The following is a 17,724-nucleotide window of genomic DNA, read 5'->3' on the forward strand; positions in this document are numbered from 1 at the left end:
GAGCAGGGCTGGGGATGGAGCAGGGCTGGGGATGGAGCAGGGCTGGGGATGGAGCACTGCTGGGGATGGAGCAGGGCTGGGGATGGAGCAGGGCTGGGGATGGAGCACTGCTGGGGATGGAGCAGGGCTGGGGATGGAGCACTGCTGGGGATGGAGCAGGGCTGGGGATGGAGCAGGGCTGGGGATGGAGCAGGGCTGGGGATGGAGCAGGGCTGGGGATGGAGCAGGGCTGGGGATGGAGCACTGCTGGGGATGGAGCAGGGCTGGGGATGGAGCAGGGCTGGGGATGGAGCACTGCTGGGGATGGAGCAGGGCTGGGGATGGAGCACTGCTGGGGATGGAGCAGGGCTGGGGATGGAGCAGGGCTGGGGATGGAGCAGGGCTGGGGATGGAGCACTGCTGGGGATGCAGCACTGCTGGGGATGGAGCAGGGCTGGGGATGGAGCAGGGCTGGGGATGGAGCACTGCTGGGGATGCAGCGCTGCTGGGGATGGAGCAGGGCTGGGGATGGAGCAGGGCTGGGGATGGAGCACTGCTGGGGATGCAGCACTGCTGGGGATGGAGCAGGGCTGGGGATGGAGCAGGGCTGGGGATGCAGTACTGCTGGGGATGGAGCAGGGCTGGGGATGGAGCAGGGCTGGGGATGCAGCACTGCTGGAGATGGAGCAGGGCTGGGGATGGAGCAGGGCTGGGGATGGAGCAGGGCTGGGAATGGAGCAGGGCTGGGAATGGAGCAGGGATGGGGATGCAGCACTGCTGGGGATGCAGCAGGGCTGGGGATGGAGCAGGGCTGGGGATGGAGCAGGGCTGGGAATGCAGCACTGCTGGGGATGGAGCAGGGCTGGGGATGGAGCAGGGCTGGGAATGCAGCACTGCTGGGGATGGAGCAGGGCTGGGGATGGAGCACTGCTGGGGATGGAGCAGGGCTGGGGATGCAGCACTGCTGGGGATGGAGCAGGGCTGGGGATGCAGCACTGCTGGGGATGGAGCAGGGCTGGGGATGGAGCACTGCTGGAGATGCAGCACTGCTGGGGATGCAGCACTGCTGGGGATGCAGCCCGAGCCAGGAGTGCAGCCCGAGCTGGCTGAGCGTGGATGGAATCCCGGTGGGATGCAGCTGGAGCAGGAGCAGCGCAGGGCAGGTGGTGGCACACGGAGCTCCTGCAGGGAGTGGAGCACCAGCAGGGAGCAGGAGGCCAGAGGCAGCTTCCCAGGGCACAGGGGAGCAGCAGCAGCAGCAGCAGCACTGGCTCAGCACAGCACAGAGCAGGGTGCCGGGGCAGATTTCTCTGGCACAGCAGGAGCAGCACCAGCACAGAGCAGGATTTAGAGCTGCATTCCCACAGCACAGCAGGAGCAGCACCAGCACAGAGCAGGATTTCAGAGCCAGTTTTCCCTGGCACAGCAGCAGCAGCAGCACTGGCACAGCACAGAGCAGACCAGGGTGCCTGAGGCAGATTTCCCCTGCACAGCAGGAGCAGCAGGAGCAGGGTGCCAGAGCCAGTTTCCCCTGCACAGCAGGAGCAGCACTGGCACAGAGCAGTGGATGGAACACCAGCGTGGTGCAGATCACCAGGACAGCACCAGAGCTGACTCCCCCAGCACAGAGGGAGCAGCAGCAGCAGCACAGAGCAGGGTGCCAGGGACAGTTTTCCCTGGCACAGCAGGAGCAGCACCAGCACAGAGCAGAGCAGGGTGCCAGGGGCAGAATTCCCTGGCCCAGCAGGAGCAGCACCAGCACAGAGCAGGGTGCCAGGGACAGAATTCCCTGGCACAGCAGGAGCAGCACCAGCACAGAGCAGGGTGCCAGGGACAGAATTCCCTGGCACAGCAGGAGCAGCACCAGCACAGAGCACTGGCATGGAACACCAGCGTGGTGCAGATCACCAGGGCAGTGCCATCGCTGGATATCCCCAGTCCAGCAGGAGCAGCACCAGCACAGAGCAGGATTTCAGAGCCAGTTTTCCTTGCCACAGAGGGAACAGCACCAGCACAGCACAGAGCAGGGTGCCAGGGGCAGATTTCCCTGGTAGGAGCAGCAGGAGCAGCCCTGGCACAAACCCTGGCACAGAGCAGCATGGAGCAGGGTGCCAGAGCCAGCGTCCTATGGCACAGCAGGAGCAGGATTCCAGAGCAGCTTTCTGTGGCACAGCAGGAGCAGGAGCAGGATTCCAGAGCAGCTTTCTGTGGCACAGCAGGAGCAGCACCAGCACAGCACAGAGCAGGATTCCAGAGCCTGTTTCCAATGGCACAGCACGAGCAGCACCAGCACAGAGCAGGATTCCAGAGCAGCTTTCCCTGGAGCAGCAGGAGCAGGAGCAGGATTTCAGATCAGCTTTCCCTGGAGCAGCAGGAGCAGGATTCCAGAGCCAGCTCTCCCTGGCACAGCTGGAGCAGAAGGAGCAGGATTCCAGAGCAGCTTTCCCTGGCACAGCTGGAGCAGGAGCAGGATTCCAGAGCAGCTTTCCCTGGCACAGCTGGAGCAGAAGGAGCAGGATTCCAGAGCAGCTTTCCCTGGCACAGCTGGAGCAGGATTTCAGAGCCAGCTCTCCCTGGCACAGCTGGAGCAGGAGCAGGATTTCAGAGCCAGCTCTCCCTGGCACAGCTGGAGCAGAAGGAGCAGGATTCCAGAGCAGCTCTCCCTGGCACAGCTGGAGCAGGATTTCAGAGCCAGCTCTCCCTGGCACAGCTGGAGCAGGAGCAGGATTTCAGAGCCAGCTCTCCCTGGCACAGCTGGAGCAGCAGGAGCAGGATTCCAGAGCAGCTCTCCCTGGCACAGCTGGAGCAGGATTTCAGAGCCAGCTCTCCCTGGCACAGCTGGAGCAGGAGCAGGATTTCAGAGCCAGCTCTCCCTGGCACAGCTGGAGCAGCCCCACACGGCTCTTGCACAGGGACAATTCCTGTTTGCAGTTCTCTCCCCGTGTGTCCCTGGCAAAGGACAGCCCTGGGGTGGTGCCAGTGGCAGTGCCCCATCTCCAGGCCAGGCAGGAACAGGCACCAGGGCTCTCTCCTGAGGATGCTGAGAGATTTTGGAAGGCTCGATGGGGAACTGGGGCATGACAAGGATTCTGTGGAGCATCAATGACTCCCGGTGGTGGGTCAGGAATTCCTTCTCGAGCCACGTCCAGCTCACACAGCCCCAGCTCATGGGGAGGGCTCTGAGCACAGGCAGCACACTGGAGACCTCAAACCTGGAGAATTTTGGGATTGAGAGCGGAATGTGGCAGATGGGAAGCTCCAGGGGCTCTCCAAGCCTGCTCCTCCCCTCCCCTCAGCAAGGAGCACTCCAGATGGCACAGAGGGAGGAATCAGCTGTGGGACCTGCAGGAGAGGGGCTGACCCTTCCCAGAGGGAAATGGATCCGGCTGGGGGCTCCTGCAGCAGCTCCCAAACCCCCTGGGAAGGGGGTGCTGCCCCCTCCCCTGGGAGCAGGACCAGGGCACGTCCTGGGACGGAGTTCCTGGGCTCGGCCGAGTCCTCTGCCGGCTGCCGCCTGCCCAGAGCACGGATTGGGCGAGTCCCGTGGGCCCAGGTGGGTCCTGCTGGGCTGGGTGGGGCGGGGGGGCCCCGTGGGATCCTCCCTGGGCGCCTCAGTCCCGGGGCTGGGCTCACAGGGCTTGGGAGCGGTGCTTGTGGAAGGCGCTCTCCAGGAACGCGGCCAGCTTCTCACAGTCGTCCTGCAACCAGAGAGGGTCACTGACACCTGTCCTGAAAAACCCCTTTGCCAGGATCTCCTCTTCTGAGAGGCTGGGAAGCTTCAGCTTCCCCGTGTTTTGCCACTCTGGAATGTGGTTTGGAGAACTGTTCACCCAGCACATGAATTGTTCTTAATCAATGGCTGTGCTGGCGTTCGCAGGGGTCCCAGGGCGAGGGAGGAGTGACAATCTGCACTCCATGTTTCAGAAGGCTGATGTATTATTTTATGATATATATTATATTAAAACTAGACTAAAAGAATAGAAGAAAGGATTTAATCAGAAGGCTAGCAAGGAATAGGAAAGGAATGATGATAAAATCCGAGAGTCCGAGACAGCTGGACTGTGACTGGCCATTAATTAAAAACAACCACATGAGACCCACCAAAGATGCACCTGTTGCATTCCACAGCAGCAGATAATTATTGTTTACATTCCATTTCTGAGGCCTCTCAGCTTCTCAGGAGAAAAATCCTGGCAAAGGGATTTTTCATAAAATTTCATAACTACAAATGGCCAATCACAGCCAGCTGTGTCAAGGCTGTGAGCAGTCATAAGATTTTGTTACTCATTCCTTGCTAGCCTTCTGATGTCTCCTTTCTCTTTCTTTAGCATAGATTTAATATATCATTTCCTTTTAACATTATATATATCATGAAATAATAAATCAGCCTTCTGAAACATGGAATCAATATTCTCGTCTCTTCTCTCTGGGGGTTGCCTGCAAATTCCACAAGAGAGGGCAGCAGCTCCCTGTGCTGGGCTCTCCAGACACCCCCAGCCCTCCCAGCCACCCCCAGCCCCCTCAGTGCCCATCCCGAGCCCCTCCTGCGCTGGCTCCGCTCCTGGAGCAGCTTTGGGATGCCCAGGTGAGCACACGGAGGGGCTGGAGACCCAGGAGGGGCTGAGGGAGCTGGGCAGGGGCTGCAGAATCCCTGAGGGAGCTGGGCAGGGGCTGGAGAATCCCTGAGGAGCTGGGAAGGGGCTGCAGAATCCCTGAGGGAGCTGGGGAGGGGCTGGAGAATCCCTGAGGAGCTGGGAAGGGGCTGGAGAATCCCTGAGGAGCTGGGAAGGGGCTGCAGAATCCCTGAGGGAGCTGGGAAGGGGCTGGAGAATCCCTGAGGAGCTGGGAAGGGGCTGGAGAATCCCTGAGGAGCTGGGAAGGGGCTCAGCCTGGAGCAAAGGAGGCTCAGGGGGCCCTTGTGGCTCTGCACAGCTCCTGGCAGGAGGGGACAGCCGGGGGGATTTGGGATCTGATCCCAGGGAACAGGGACAGGAGCAGAGGGAACGACCCCAGGCTGGGCCAGGGGAGCTCAAGGTGGGATATTGGGGAAATTCCTCCTGGAAAGGGCTGTGCAGCCCTGGCGCAGCTCCCCAGGGCAGGGGTGGAGTCCCCACCTCCTGAAGGGTCCCATTAACACCTGGATGTGGCACCTGGGGATGCCATCAGGGTGACCTCGAGTGTTTGGACTCATTATCTTGGAGGTATTCTCCAAAAGGAATGGCTCTGGGATTCCTTAAGTGAGGAATCAGCCTCCTCCCCTGGGTGCTCCCCTGGGCCTCCCACTCAGAATTATTTAAGCTCCAGCTAATTAAAGCTAATTAGCACGTGCCACAGCGGGCAGCTCTCCTTGGAACAGCTCCTGGAGCAGAGTCTGGAGGGAGCAGAGATCCCAGCCCTGCCCCTGGGGGCTGCAGGAGCTCCAGACCTGGGGACGGCAGGGACTCACCTCGTGGATGAATCCATAATGCACCAGCTCCGTGGCCAAATCCTTGGAGTTGTCAGCTGCAGAGACAAGGATGAACAGGAGAACACGAGCATGGACTCAGCTCGGGGAGCTCCCGAACCTGGGAGAGCTGGGAAAGGGGCAGGGAGGGGGAGCGGGGTTCCTGAGCCCCCAAAACACAGCCCTGGACACATGGAAATGGGGAGCGAGGTTCCTGAGCCCCCAAAACACAGCCCTGGACAAGGCACACATGGAAATGGGGAGCAGCATTCCTGAGCCTCAAAACACAGCTCTGGACAAGGCACACATGGAAATGGGGAGTGGGGTTCCTGAGAGTCCCCAAAACACAGCTCTGGACACATGGAAATGGGGAGCGAGGTTCCTGAGCCCCCAAAACACAGCTCTGGACAAGGTGCACATGGAAATGGGGAGCAGCATTCCTGAGCCCCCAAAACACAGCTCTGGACACATGGAAAGGGGGAGCAGCGTTCCTGAGTCCCCACAACACAGCTCTGGACACATGGAAATGGGGAGTGGGGTTCCTGAGCCCCCAAAACACAGCTCTGGACAAGGCACACATGGAAATGGGGAGTGGGGTTCCTGAGCCCCCAAAACACAGCTCTGGACACATGGAAATGGGGAACAGCGTTCCTGAGCCCCCAAAACACAGCTCTGGACAAGGTGCACATGGAAATGGGGAACAAGGTTCCTGAGAGCCCCCAAAACACAGCTCTGGACACATGGATATGGGGAGTGGGGTTCCTGAGAGCCCCCAAAACACAGCCCTGGACAAGGTGCACATGGAAATGGGGAGTGGGGTTCCTGAGAGCCCCCAAAACACAGCTCTGGACACATGGAAATGGGGAGTGGGGTTCCTGAGCCCCCAAAACACAGCTCTGGACAAGGTGCCAGAGGAAAGGCTTGGTGGGCTCAGCAGCTCCCAGGCTCCATTGCTCAGCTTTCTGAGGAAAGTTCCAGAAAGGAAAGTTCCAGGAAAGTTAAGGAAAGGAAAGTTGGAAAGGAAATTTCAAGAAAAGGAAAGGAATGGAAATTTCAAGGAAAGGAAATTTCAAGGAAAGGAAAGGAAATCTCAAGGAAAGGAAATTTCAAGGAAAGGAAAGGAAATTTCAAGGAAATCTCAAGGAAATTTCAAGGAAAGGAAATTTCAAGGAAAGGAAATTTCAAGGAAAGGAAATTTCAAGGAAATTTCAAGGAAAGGAAATTTCAAGGAAAGGAAATTTCAAGGAAAGGAAATTTCAAGGAAATTTCAAGGAAATTTCAAGGAAATTTCAAGGAAAGGAAAGGAAAGGAAAGGAAAGGAAAGGAAAGGAAAGGAAAGGAAAGGAAAGGAAAGGAAAGGAAAGGAAAGGAAAGGAAAGGAAAGGAAAGGAAAGGAAAGGAAAGGAAAGGAAAGGAAAGGAAAGGAAAGGAAAGGAAAGGAAAGGAAAGGAAAGGAAAGGAAAGGAAATTTCAAGGAAAGGAAAGGAAAGGAAAGGAAAGGAAATTTCAAGGAAAGGAAAGGAAAGGAAAGGAAAAAGGAAGAGGAGGAAGAAAGGAAAGAATGGGAAAAGGAAGAGGAGGAAGAGAGGAAAGAAATGGGAGAAGGAAGAAGAGGAGACTGAGAGGAAAGGATGGGAAGGCAAGGCAGGGAAGCTGCCTGGGAAGCTGGCACATTCCAACAGGGGACCCCCAGCCCCCCCAGAGGAGCCCACCCTCCCTGCAGCACGTACTGGGCAGCAGGTCGTAGCTGAGCTGGCGGTGCAGCTTGTCCTCCAGGATGAGCAGGAGCGTGAGCTGCAGGGACAGCAGAGAGTGCTCGGGGCAGCCCTGCCGGGCACGGGGGGCTGGGGGCACTGGGGGGGTGGGCAGGGACTGGCACGGGGGGCTGGGGGCACTGGGGGGGTGGGCAGGACTGGGGGGGCTGGGGGCACTGGGGGGGTGGGCAGGACTGGGGGGACTGGGAGGGTGAGCAGGGACTGGGGGGGCTGGGGGGAACTGGGAGGGTGGGCAGGGAGTGGGGGAACTGGGAGGGTGGGCAGGGACTGGGGGGGCTGGGGGCACTGGGGGGGTGGGCAGGACTGGGGGGGCTGGCGGCACTGGGAGGGTGAGCAGGACTGGGGGGGCTGGGGGCACTGGGAGGGTGGGCAGGACTGGGGGCACTGGGGGGGTGGGCAGGACTGGGGGGGCTGGCGGCACTGGGAGGGTGAGCAGGACTGGGGGGGCTGGGGGCACTGGGAGGGTGGGCAGGACTGGGGGCACTGGGGGGGTGGGCAGGACTGGGGGGGCTGGCAGCACTGGGAGGGTGAGCAGGACTGGGGGGCTGGGAGGGTGGGCAGGGACTGGGGGAACTGGGGGGAACTGGGGGGACTGGGAGGGTGGGCAGGACTGGGGGAACTGGGAGGAACTGGGAGGGTGGGCAGGACTGGGGGGGCTGGGTGTTCTGGGGAAACTGGGAGCTCCGGGCACTGCTGGAATGGGGGAGCTCGGGGTGAACTGGGGGAAGTGGGGAACTGGGAGCTCGGGGAGAATTTGTGACTTCTTTGGGAATTCCTTCATTGTACAGGACAGCAGTGAGTTCTTTGGGTGCCACGGAAACTGGCTGAGGCATTTCCCAGCCAGACTTCTCAGCTGCATTTCCCAGTCCCATTTCCCATTCCCAGCCCCATTTCCCAATCCCAGCCCCATTCCCAGTCCCATTTCCTATTGTCCAATCCCATTTCCCAATCCCATTTCCCATTCCCAGCCCCATTCCCAATCCCATTTCCTATTTCCCAATCCCATTTCCCAATCCCATTTCCCATTCCCAGCCCCATTTCCTATTTCCCAATCCCATTTCCCAATCCCATTTCCCATTCCCAGCCCCATTCCCAATCCTAGCCCCATTCCCAATCCCAGCCCTATTCCCAATCCCATTTCCCATTCCCAGCCCCATTTCCCATTCCCAGCCTCATTCCCAGTCTTATTTCCTATTTCCCAATCCCATTTCCCAATCCCATTTCCCATTCCTCAATCCCATTCCCTATTTCCCAATCCCATTTCCCATTCCCAGCCCCATTTCCCATTCCCAGTCTCATTCCCAATCCCATTCCCCATTTCCCAATCCCATTTCCCAATCCCATTTCCCATTCCCAGCAGGACGGGCAGGACCCAGGCACTCACGTGCCACTGGCAGATTTCCCAGTCCCATTCCCTATTTCCCAGTCCCATTCCCAATCCCATTTCCTATTTCCCAACCCCATTTCCCAATCCCATTTCCCAATCCCATTTCCCATTCCCGGCGGGATGGGCGGGCAGGACCCAGGCACTCACGTGCCACTGGCAGATTTCCCAGTCCCATTCCCAGCCCCATTTCCCAATCCCATTTCCCATTCCCAGCCCCATTTCCCATTCCCAGCCTCATTCCCAGTCCTATTTCCTATTTCCCAATCCCATTTCCCATTCCCAGCAGGACGGGCAGGACCCAGGCACTCACGTGCCACTGGCTCTTGTCCTCGTTCAGCTCCATGTTGCACTGCATCTGCACCACCTGGAAGAGCCCAGTGGGGATCAGCCTGGGCACGGCCCCGGTGCCCTCTGGAATTCCTCCAGGAACCCCAAATGCCCCTCCCGGCTCTCCCTGGCCATGGCTGACAGGAGAGGTGTCCCTGGGGCAGGGGGCAGCAGAGCAGGACCGTCCCCACCTGCAGCTGCCCCGAGCTCCCTCACCTTCCTGGTCTCCACGTCAAAGGGCTCTGGCGTGGGGGTCTTGGCTTTCTGGGGGTCCTCCTGGGGCTGGGACAGGGCGCGGGGCAGGGCGTGGGGCCTGGAGGCTGCGAAGTTCATCAGGGGGTAAATCCCGTTCCTGGAGAGACACGGGGGGCACGGGGCTGATCCCATCCCCTGCAGCCCTGCCAGAGGGGGCTCTGCAGGAGCAGGGCTGGGGACAGCAGGGACAGCAGGGACACCTCCCATGGGGACTGCAGGGACAGCAGGGACAGCGGGGACACTCCCATGGGGACAGCTGGGACACTCGTGTGGGGACAGCAGGGATAGCAGGGACACTCCCATGGGGACTGCAGGGACAGCAGGGACACTCCCGTGGGGACAGCAGGGACACTCGTGTGGGGACAGCAGGGATAGCAGGGACACTCCCATGGGGACTGCAGGGACAGCAGGGACACTCCCGTGGGGACAGCAGGGACACTCCCGTGGGGACTGCAGGGACACTCGTGTGGGGACAGCAGGGACCCTTCTGTGTACACAGCTGGGGACAGCAGAGGACAGCAGGGACAGCAGGGACACTCCCGTGGGGACAGCAGGGACACTCGTGTGGGGACAGCAGGGACAGCAGGGACACTCCTGTGTGCACAGCTGGGGACAGCAGGGACACTCCCGTGGGGACAGCAGGGACACTCCTGTGGGGACAGCAGGGACAGCAGGGACACTCCGGTGGGGACAGCAGGGACAGCAGGGACACTCCTGTGTGCACAGGTGGGGGCAGCAGAGGACACTAGGGACACTCCCATGGTGACAGCAGGGACACTCCCGTGGGGACAGCAGGGACACTCCCCTGGGGACAGCAGGGACAGTACTGTGTGCACAGCAGGGGACAGCAGGGACACTCCTGTGTGCACAGCTGGGACAGCAGGGACACTCCCATGGGGACTGCAGGGACACCAGGGACACTCCCGTGGGGACAGCAGGGACAGCAGGGACACTCCTGTGTGCACAGCTGGGGACAGCAGGGACCCTCCCGTGTCCCCTCCCAGCCCCACATCCCCCGGGGACAGCAGGGGACAGCAGGGACACCCCCATGTCCCCTCCCAGCCCCACATCCCCCGGGGAGCCCAGGCAGGGTGGGAGCTCCAACCCACCTGACGTCCTCCAAGAACTTGTCGAGCTCCAGGAAGGAAACCTCGGAGTACCTGGGCAGGGAACAGGACAGGGGGGTCTGGGGGGGTCCAGGGGGCTGCTGCCCACGGCAGGGGGGGGGGGCTCCAGGCTGGGGGGCTCCCGCTCCTCACCTCCACTGCACCCCGGGCCGGCCCTCCCTGCGGATCTCGGCCATCACCATGTTCAGGTCCAGCTCCTTGATCTTCTCTTCCACCACGTTCTCTGGCATCAGATCTGGGGCAGAGGCATGGAGGGGGGATGGGTCCTGCAGCCCCTGCTCAGGGAAGGGCTGGGAGCCCCCTCCCCAGGCTCTGCACATGGAATCACGGGGGGTTTGGGTAGGAGGGACCTTAAATCCCACCCAGTGCCACCCCTGCCACGGGAAGGACACCTTCCCCATCCCAGGCTGCTCCCAGCCCTGTCCGGCCTCCAGCCTGGCCTGGGGCACTGCCAGGGATCCAGGGGCAGCCACAGCCACTCTGGGCACCCTGTGCCAGGATCTCAGCCCCCTCCCAGCCAGGAATTCCTTCCCAAAATCCCACCTAACCCTGCCCTCCGGCAGTGGGAAACCATTCCCCCTTTCCTGTCCCTCCATCCCGTGTCCAAGTCCCTCCCCAGCTCTCCTGAAGCCCCTTCAGGCCCCGTGAGGGGCTCTGAGCTCTCCTTGGAGCCTTCTGTTCTCCAGGGGAGCATTCCCAGCTCTCCAGCCTGGCTCTGTTCGCATTCCCAGCTCTCCCAGCCTGGCTGTTCTCCATCCTGACCATTCCCAGCTCTCCAGCCTGGCTCTCCCCTCCATCCTGACCATTCCCACCTCTCCCAGCCTGTCTCTCCCCTCCATCCTGACCATTCCCAGCTCTCCCAGCCTGTCTCTCCCCTCCATCCTGACCATTCCCAGCTCTCCCAGCCTGGCTCTGTTCTCCATCCTGACCATTCCCAGCTCTCCCAGCCTGTCTCTCCCCTCCATCCTGACCATTCCCAGTTCTCCAGCCTGGCTGTTCTCCATCCTGACCATTCCCAGCTCTCCCAGCCTGTCTCTCCCCTCCATCCTGACCATTCCCAGCTCTCCAGCCTGGCTCTGTTCTCCATCCTGACCATTCCCAGCTCTCCAGCCTGTCTCCCCCCTCCATCCTGACCATTCCCAGCTCTCCCAGCCTGTCTCTCCCCTCCATCCTGACCCTTCCCAGTTCTCCAGCCTGGCTCTGTTCACATTCCCACCTCTCCCAGCCTGTCTCCCCCTTCCATCCTGACCATTCCCAGCTCTCCAGCCTGGCTCTCCCCTCCATCCTGACCATTCCCAGCTCTCCCAGCCTGGCTGTTCTCCATCCTGACCATTCCCAGCTCTCCAGCCTGGCTCTGTTCTCCATCCTGAGCATTCCCAGCTCTCCAGCCTGGCTGTTCTCCATCCTGACCATTCCCAGTTCTCCAGCCTGGCTCTGTTCTCCATCCTGACCATTCCCAGCTCTCCAGCCTGGCTCTGTTCTCCATCCTGAGCATTCCCAGCTCTCCAGCCTGGCTGTTCTCCATCCTGACCATTCCCAGCTCTCCAGCCTGGCTCTGTTCTCCAGGGAAGCATTCCCAGCTCTCCAGTCTGGCTCTCCCCTCCATCCTGTCCATTCCCAGCTCTCCAGCCTGGCTCTGTTCTCCATCCTGACCATTCCCAGCTCTCCAGCCTGGCTCTCCCCTCCATCCTGACCATTCCCAGCTCTCCCAGCCTGGCTCTGTTCTCCATCCTGACCATTCCCAGCTCTCCCAGCCTGGCTCTGTTCTCCATCCTGACCATTCCCAGTTCTCCCAGCCTGGCTGTTCTCCATCCTGACCATTCCCAGCTCTCCAGCCTGGCTCTGTTCTCCAGGGAAGCATTCCCAGCTCTCCAGTCTGGCTCTCCCCTCCATCCTGACCATTCCCAGCTCTCCAGCCTGGCTCTGTTCTCCATCCTGACCATTCCCAGCTCTCCAGCCTGGCTCTCCCCTCCATCCTGACCATTCCCAGCTCTCCCAGCCTGGCTCTGTTCTCCATCCTGACCATTCCCAGCTCTCCCAGCCTGTCTCCCCCCTCCATCCTGAGCACTCCCAGCTCTCCCAGCCTGTCTCTCCCCTCCATCCTGAGCACTCCCAGCTCTCCCCCGGCTCCCAGGGCTCGGGCAGCCCCCAGCACTCACACTGGTGGTTGATGAAGCAGTGGGCTGCCAGCAGCTTCAGCGAGTGCACCTCGAAGAGCACGCGGTGGAACAGGAGGCTGTTGGCGCTGGGGCGCCTGTCGGGGTTCAGGGTCAGGCAGGACAGGATGAACTCCTGGGGCAGAGCAGGGCCACGAGCTGCAGCAGGGCAGGGCCACCCCCTGCTCCCTCACAGGAATCCCAGCCCGTGGAGCTCCCCCCGTGCCCCATCCCCGCCCTGGTCCCGGCCCAGAGCTCTGAGTGCCCCAAGTCGCCCCTCGGACACTCCAGGGATGGGCTCTCCAACCCTCCCTGGGCAGCTCCAACCCCTGATCCCCCTTTCCATGGGGACATTCCTGCTGTGTCTCCCTGAGCTCCCCTGGCCCAGCCTGAGGCTCCTCCTGTCCCTGTTCCCTGGGATCAGATCCCAAATCCCCCCGGCTGTCCCCTCCTGGCAGGAGCTGTGCAGAGCCACAAGGGCCCCCTGAGCCTCCTTTGCTCCAGGCTGAGCCCCTGCCCAGCTCCCCCAGCCCCTCCAGACCCTTTCCCAGCTCTCCTCCCCTCCCTGGACACATTCCAGACCATCAGTGTCCTCGCCTGGGGACCCCAGACCTGCCCCAGGACCTGCCAGCAGCAGTGCCAGCACAGGGGGCACTGCCCTAGGCCTGGCTTTGATCCCATTTCCCAGGAAATGGACCCAAAGGGAGCAGGAGCCCCAGGCCAGGGAGCTGCAGCAGAATGCCAGGTGGGCAGAGTGGGAAGGGGGTCCCCACTGCCCCCACCCCAGCCGTGAGCCCAGCAAAGGCTGCAGGGGCAGGGGCAGCCCTGGCAGCAGGAATGGGATGGTGGGAGTGGGAGCAGGGCAGGAGGGGCAGAGAGCCCAGGGGATTGCCTGCTCCTGCTCACTGGGAGCAGGGACAGCACCAGGATCAGCCCTGGGAGCAGGAATGGGGTGGTGGGAGTGGGAGCAGGGCAGGATGGGCAGAGAGCCCAGGGGATTGCCTGCTCCTGCTCACTGGGGGCACAGCCCAGCCTGCTCTGCTCCTGCCAGGGCATGGGCCAGGATATCCGGGATGGATCCCAAAGTGATCCCAAGGGCGCCAGGTGGGCACCCCCAGACCAGACCCCTCAGAGCCCCCTGCCCCAGGGACCCTGGGGTGTGACCCCACCACTCCTGGGGCCTCCCTGGCTCTCCTGGAACTGGGAGCTGTGGGATCTCAGGGCAGGATTTACCCTGGAAGAACTCTGGGACCAAACAGGAGGACCTGGGGAGTGCACAAACTCATTATGGGATGTTCTGGGACTGCCCCAGTACAGGGAGGGGGGACCAAAGGCTCCATGGCTGAGCCCAAAGCCCAGCTGTCCCCAAACTGTGCTGGCTCCTCATCAAACCCTGATCCCAAATGTTCATGGGCAGCTGGAGATGGCCCTGGATCCACGTGGGGCTCGGCCAGCACGGAGCCAGAGCAGCTGGGGAGGGGACACAGGGGGGGACAGCAGGGACAGGGTGGGACAGCAGGGACAGGGTGGGATGGCAGGGACAGGGTAGGATGGCAGGGACAGGGTGGGACAGCAGGGACAGGGTGGGGACACTCAGGGACATAGCCCACCTGCACCCACTGGGAGCTGGCAGGATGGGATTTACACCCAGAAGGAATGCAGGACACAGATTCACCCCAGGGTGACACAGGACTGGGACTGTCCCCAGGGGTGACACAGGACAGGGACTGTCCCCAGGACTGACCCAGGACAGGGACTGTCCCCAGGGGTGACACAGGACAGGGATTCACCCCCAGAGGTGAACCCAGGACAGGGACTGTCCCCAGCAGTGACACAGGACAGAGATTCACCCCCAGGACTGACCCAGGACAGGGACTGTCCCGAGGGGTGACACAGGACAGGCATTCACCCCCAGGACTGACACAGGACAGGGATTCACCCCCAGAGGTGACCCAGGACTGGGATTGTTCCCAGGGGTGACCCAGGACAGGGATTCACCCCCAGAGATGACCCAGGACAGGGCCTGTCCCCTCAGGTCCCCCTCAGGTGCCCTCACCCTCATGTTGGGGTCATCCAGGGAGTGCCGGGCCCGCGCGATCGCCTCCTCCGACACCCGCGTGTCCCCGTTGGTCTGGATCTCCAGCACGGCCATCTGCCAGGGGACAGGGACAGTCTGGGGGGGTTCCAGGGACAGGGACAGTCTGGGGGGGTTCCAGGGGACAGGGACAGTCTGGGGGGGTCCAGGGGACAGGGACAGTCTGGGGGGGTTCCAGGGGACAGGGACAGTCTGGGGGGGTCCAGGGGACAGGGACAGTCTGGGGGGGTTCCAGGGACAGGGACAGTCTGGGGGGGTCCAGGGGACAGGGACAGTCTGGGGGGGTTCTAGGGACAGGGACAGTCTGGGGGGGTTCCAGGGGACAGGGACAGTCTGGGGGGGTTCCAGGGACAGGGACAGTCTGGGGGGGTCCAGGGACAGGGACAGTCTGGGGGGGTCCAGGGGACAGGGACAGTCTGGGGGGGTTCCAGGGACAGGGACAGTTTGGGGGGGCTCCAGGGACAGGGACAGTCTGGGGGGGTTCTAGGGACAGGGACAGTTTGGGGGGGCTCCAGGGACAGGGACAGTCTGGGGGGGTTCTGGGGGGGTCCAGGGGACAGGGACAGTTTGGGGGGGCTCCAGGGACAGGGACAGTCTGCGGGGGTCCAGGGACAGGGACAGTCTGGGGGGGTTCAGGGACAGGGATAGTCTGGGGTGTTCCAGGGACAATCTGGGGGGGTCCAGGGACAGTCTGGGGGGGTCCAGGGACAGGGACAGTCTGGGGGGGCTGCAGGGACAGGGGACACGGCCAGGGCTGGGCAGGGACAGGGACAGGGCCAGTCTGGGGAGGCTTCCAGGGACAGCACAGGGACAGGGGACAGCCCTGGACAGGGGACACCTCCAGACAAGGGACACCCCTGGACAGGGGACAGCCTGGGACAGGCCAGGGACAGGGGACAGGGGACAGCCCCACATAGGGCAGGGACAAGGGACACCCCCAGGTAGGGCAGGGAAGGGAACAGCCCGGGACAGGGGACAGCCACAGAAAAGGGACATTCCCAGATGGTGACACCTCTCGACAGGGGACAGCCCGGGACTGGGCAGGGACAGGGGACAGCCCAAGGAAGGGGACAGCCTGGGACAGGGCAGGGACAGGGGACAGCCCCAGGAAGGGGACAGCCCCAGCCGGTGACAGCTCCCGACAGGGTCCCCGGGTTCCCAGGCTCCGCCCTTCCCGCACCTCCAGCGCGCACATCCCGAAGGAGAAGATGTCCACGGCCGTCCCGTCTGCCTTCTCTGGGGCAGGAGAGGGACACGGGGCAGAGCCTCAGGGCTGGAGCGCACCTGGACAGCCCACCTGGGCACCCCCACCTGGACAGCCCCACCTGCACAGCCCCACCTGGGCACCCCCACCTGGACAGCCCCACCTGCACAGCCCCGGGACACCCCACGGCATTCCCGTGGATACCGACCCTTGCCCTCACCTGTTCCCACCTGTGTCCCCTCCCCTCCCCTCCCCTCCCCTCCCCTCCCACGCCATGCAGCCCCCGAGCCTGTTCCTGTGCCCGTTACCATTCCCATCCTTGTTCCCGTTCCTCATTCCCATTCCCACTCCCACTCCCATTCCCATTCCCATGCCCATTCCCATTCCCATGCCCATTCCCCATTCCCATACCCATTCCCGTTCCTGTTCTCATTCCCTGTCCCCATTCCTGTCCTCGTTCCCATGTCCTGTTCCCTGTCCCCATTCCCATTCCCCATTCCCATCCCCATTCCCGTATCCTGTTCCCATTCCTGTGCCTGTTCCCATTCCCCGTCCCTGTTCCCGTCCCCATTCCCATAGCTGTTCCCATTGCCCGTCCCCATTCCCCATCCCCATCCCCATTCCTGTCCCCATTCCCATCCCCGTTCCCATGTCCCGTTCCCATGTCCCATTCCCCGTCCCCGTTCCCCATCCCCATTCCTGTCCCCATTCCCATCCCCATGTCCCATTCCCGTGTCCCGTTCCCGTGTCCCGTTCCCGTGTCCTGTTCCCCGTCCCCATTCCCGTCCCCGTTCCCGTCCCCTGTCCTGTGTCCCGTTCCCATTCCCGTTCCCATTCCCGTCCCTGTGTCCCGTCCCCGTGTCCCGTTCCCCGTCCCCATTCCCGTCCCCGTGTCCCGTTCCCATGTCCCGTTCCCCGTCCCCATTCCCGTCCCTTTCCCCGTGTCCCGTTCCCGTGTCCCGTTCCCCGTCCCCACTCCCGTTCCCATGTCCCGTTCCCCGTCCCCATTCCCGTCCCTTTCCCCGTGTCCCGTTCCCGTGTCCCGTTCCCCGTCCCCACTCCCGTTCCCGTTCCCATTCTCGTCCCTGTCCCCGTCCCTGTCCCCGTGTCCCGTCCCCGTGTCCTGTTCCCCGTCCCCACCCCCGTTCCTGTTCCCATTCTCGTCCCTGTCCCCATCCCCGTCCCCGTGTCCCGTCCCCGTGTCCCGTTCCCGTGTCCCGTTCCCCGTCCCCACTCCCGTTCCCGTTCCCATTCCCATCCCCGTCCCCGTTCCCGTGTCCCGTCCCCACTCACGGCCGTATTCCGGCGGGAAGAAGTGCAGGTTCCGCAGCTCCTCGCGCTCGATCCTCATGGGGCTGCGCAGATCGTCCGGGAGCGCTGGGGACAGGGGGGGCTCTGAGGGGGCTGCAAGCCCACCCTGAGAGTGCCCACCCTGGGAGTGCCCACCCTGAGAGTGCCCGCCTGGGACAGTGCCCACCCTGACAGAGCCCCCCCCAGGAGTGCCCACCCTGACAGAGCCGCCCCCAGGAGTGCCCGCCTGGGACAGTGCCCACCCTGATAGAGCCCCCCCCCAGGAGTGCCCACCCTGACAGTGTCCACCCTGACAGAGCCCACCCTGTGAGTGCCCACCCATGAGAGTGCCCACCCAAGACTGTGCCCCCCTGCGGGGTCTAAGAGTGCCCACCCCTGGGGGTCTCTGTGTGTGCCCACCCGTGGGGTCTCAGGGGGGTTTTGTGCCCCTGCCCACCCCCTGCCCGGGAGCCCCCTCTGCTCCCACCCACAGCAGCCGTTCCCGGTGGGATGGAGGTGCCCCCTCCCCATGGAGCCCGTGCCCGGTGCCCCCCGTGGGTCTGGGGGCTGCGGGGGTGTCCCCAGGGCAGGGGGTGGCCGGGGGTCACTCACCGTTGGCAAACACCCGGTGCCAAACTGCCAGGGTGGGGGGGAAGGAAAGGGGACACCGAGGTTGGCACCCCAAA

The 17,724-nt window shown here is 62.5% G+C and overlaps 1 protein-coding gene across 1 annotated transcript in view; it reads right to left on the minus strand.

The window, feature by feature from the left end:
* Nucleotides 1-516: 516 nt before the first annotated feature.
* NRBP2 (nuclear receptor binding protein 2) overlaps nucleotides 517-17,724 on the minus strand; it is a 44,793-nt gene continuing 27,585 nt past the window's right edge. The window contains exons 7-18 of the mRNA XM_084220660.1: nucleotides 17,651-17,674; nucleotides 17,042-17,125; nucleotides 15,725-15,780; nucleotides 14,506-14,601; nucleotides 12,453-12,585; nucleotides 10,426-10,528; nucleotides 10,276-10,326; nucleotides 9,128-9,263; nucleotides 8,895-8,948; nucleotides 7,153-7,216; nucleotides 5,426-5,481; nucleotides 517-3,677 (exon numbers count right to left, since the gene is read on the minus strand). Coding sequence (XP_084076786.1) covers nucleotides 3,609-3,677; nucleotides 5,426-5,481; nucleotides 7,153-7,216; nucleotides 8,895-8,948; nucleotides 9,128-9,263; nucleotides 10,276-10,326; nucleotides 10,426-10,528; nucleotides 12,453-12,585; nucleotides 14,506-14,601; nucleotides 15,725-15,780; nucleotides 17,042-17,125; nucleotides 17,651-17,674 — 926 coding nt within the window. The 3' untranslated portion in view covers nucleotides 517-3,608. The remainder of the gene's footprint in view (nucleotides 3,678-5,425; nucleotides 5,482-7,152; nucleotides 7,217-8,894; nucleotides 8,949-9,127; nucleotides 9,264-10,275; nucleotides 10,327-10,425; nucleotides 10,529-12,452; nucleotides 12,586-14,505; nucleotides 14,602-15,724; nucleotides 15,781-17,041; nucleotides 17,126-17,650; nucleotides 17,675-17,724) is intronic.

Source organism: Fringilla coelebs (genome assembly GCF_963513975.1).
Source record: "Fringilla coelebs genome assembly, chromosome: 1".
NCBI lineage: Eukaryota > Metazoa > Chordata > Aves > Passeriformes > Fringillidae > Fringilla > Fringilla coelebs.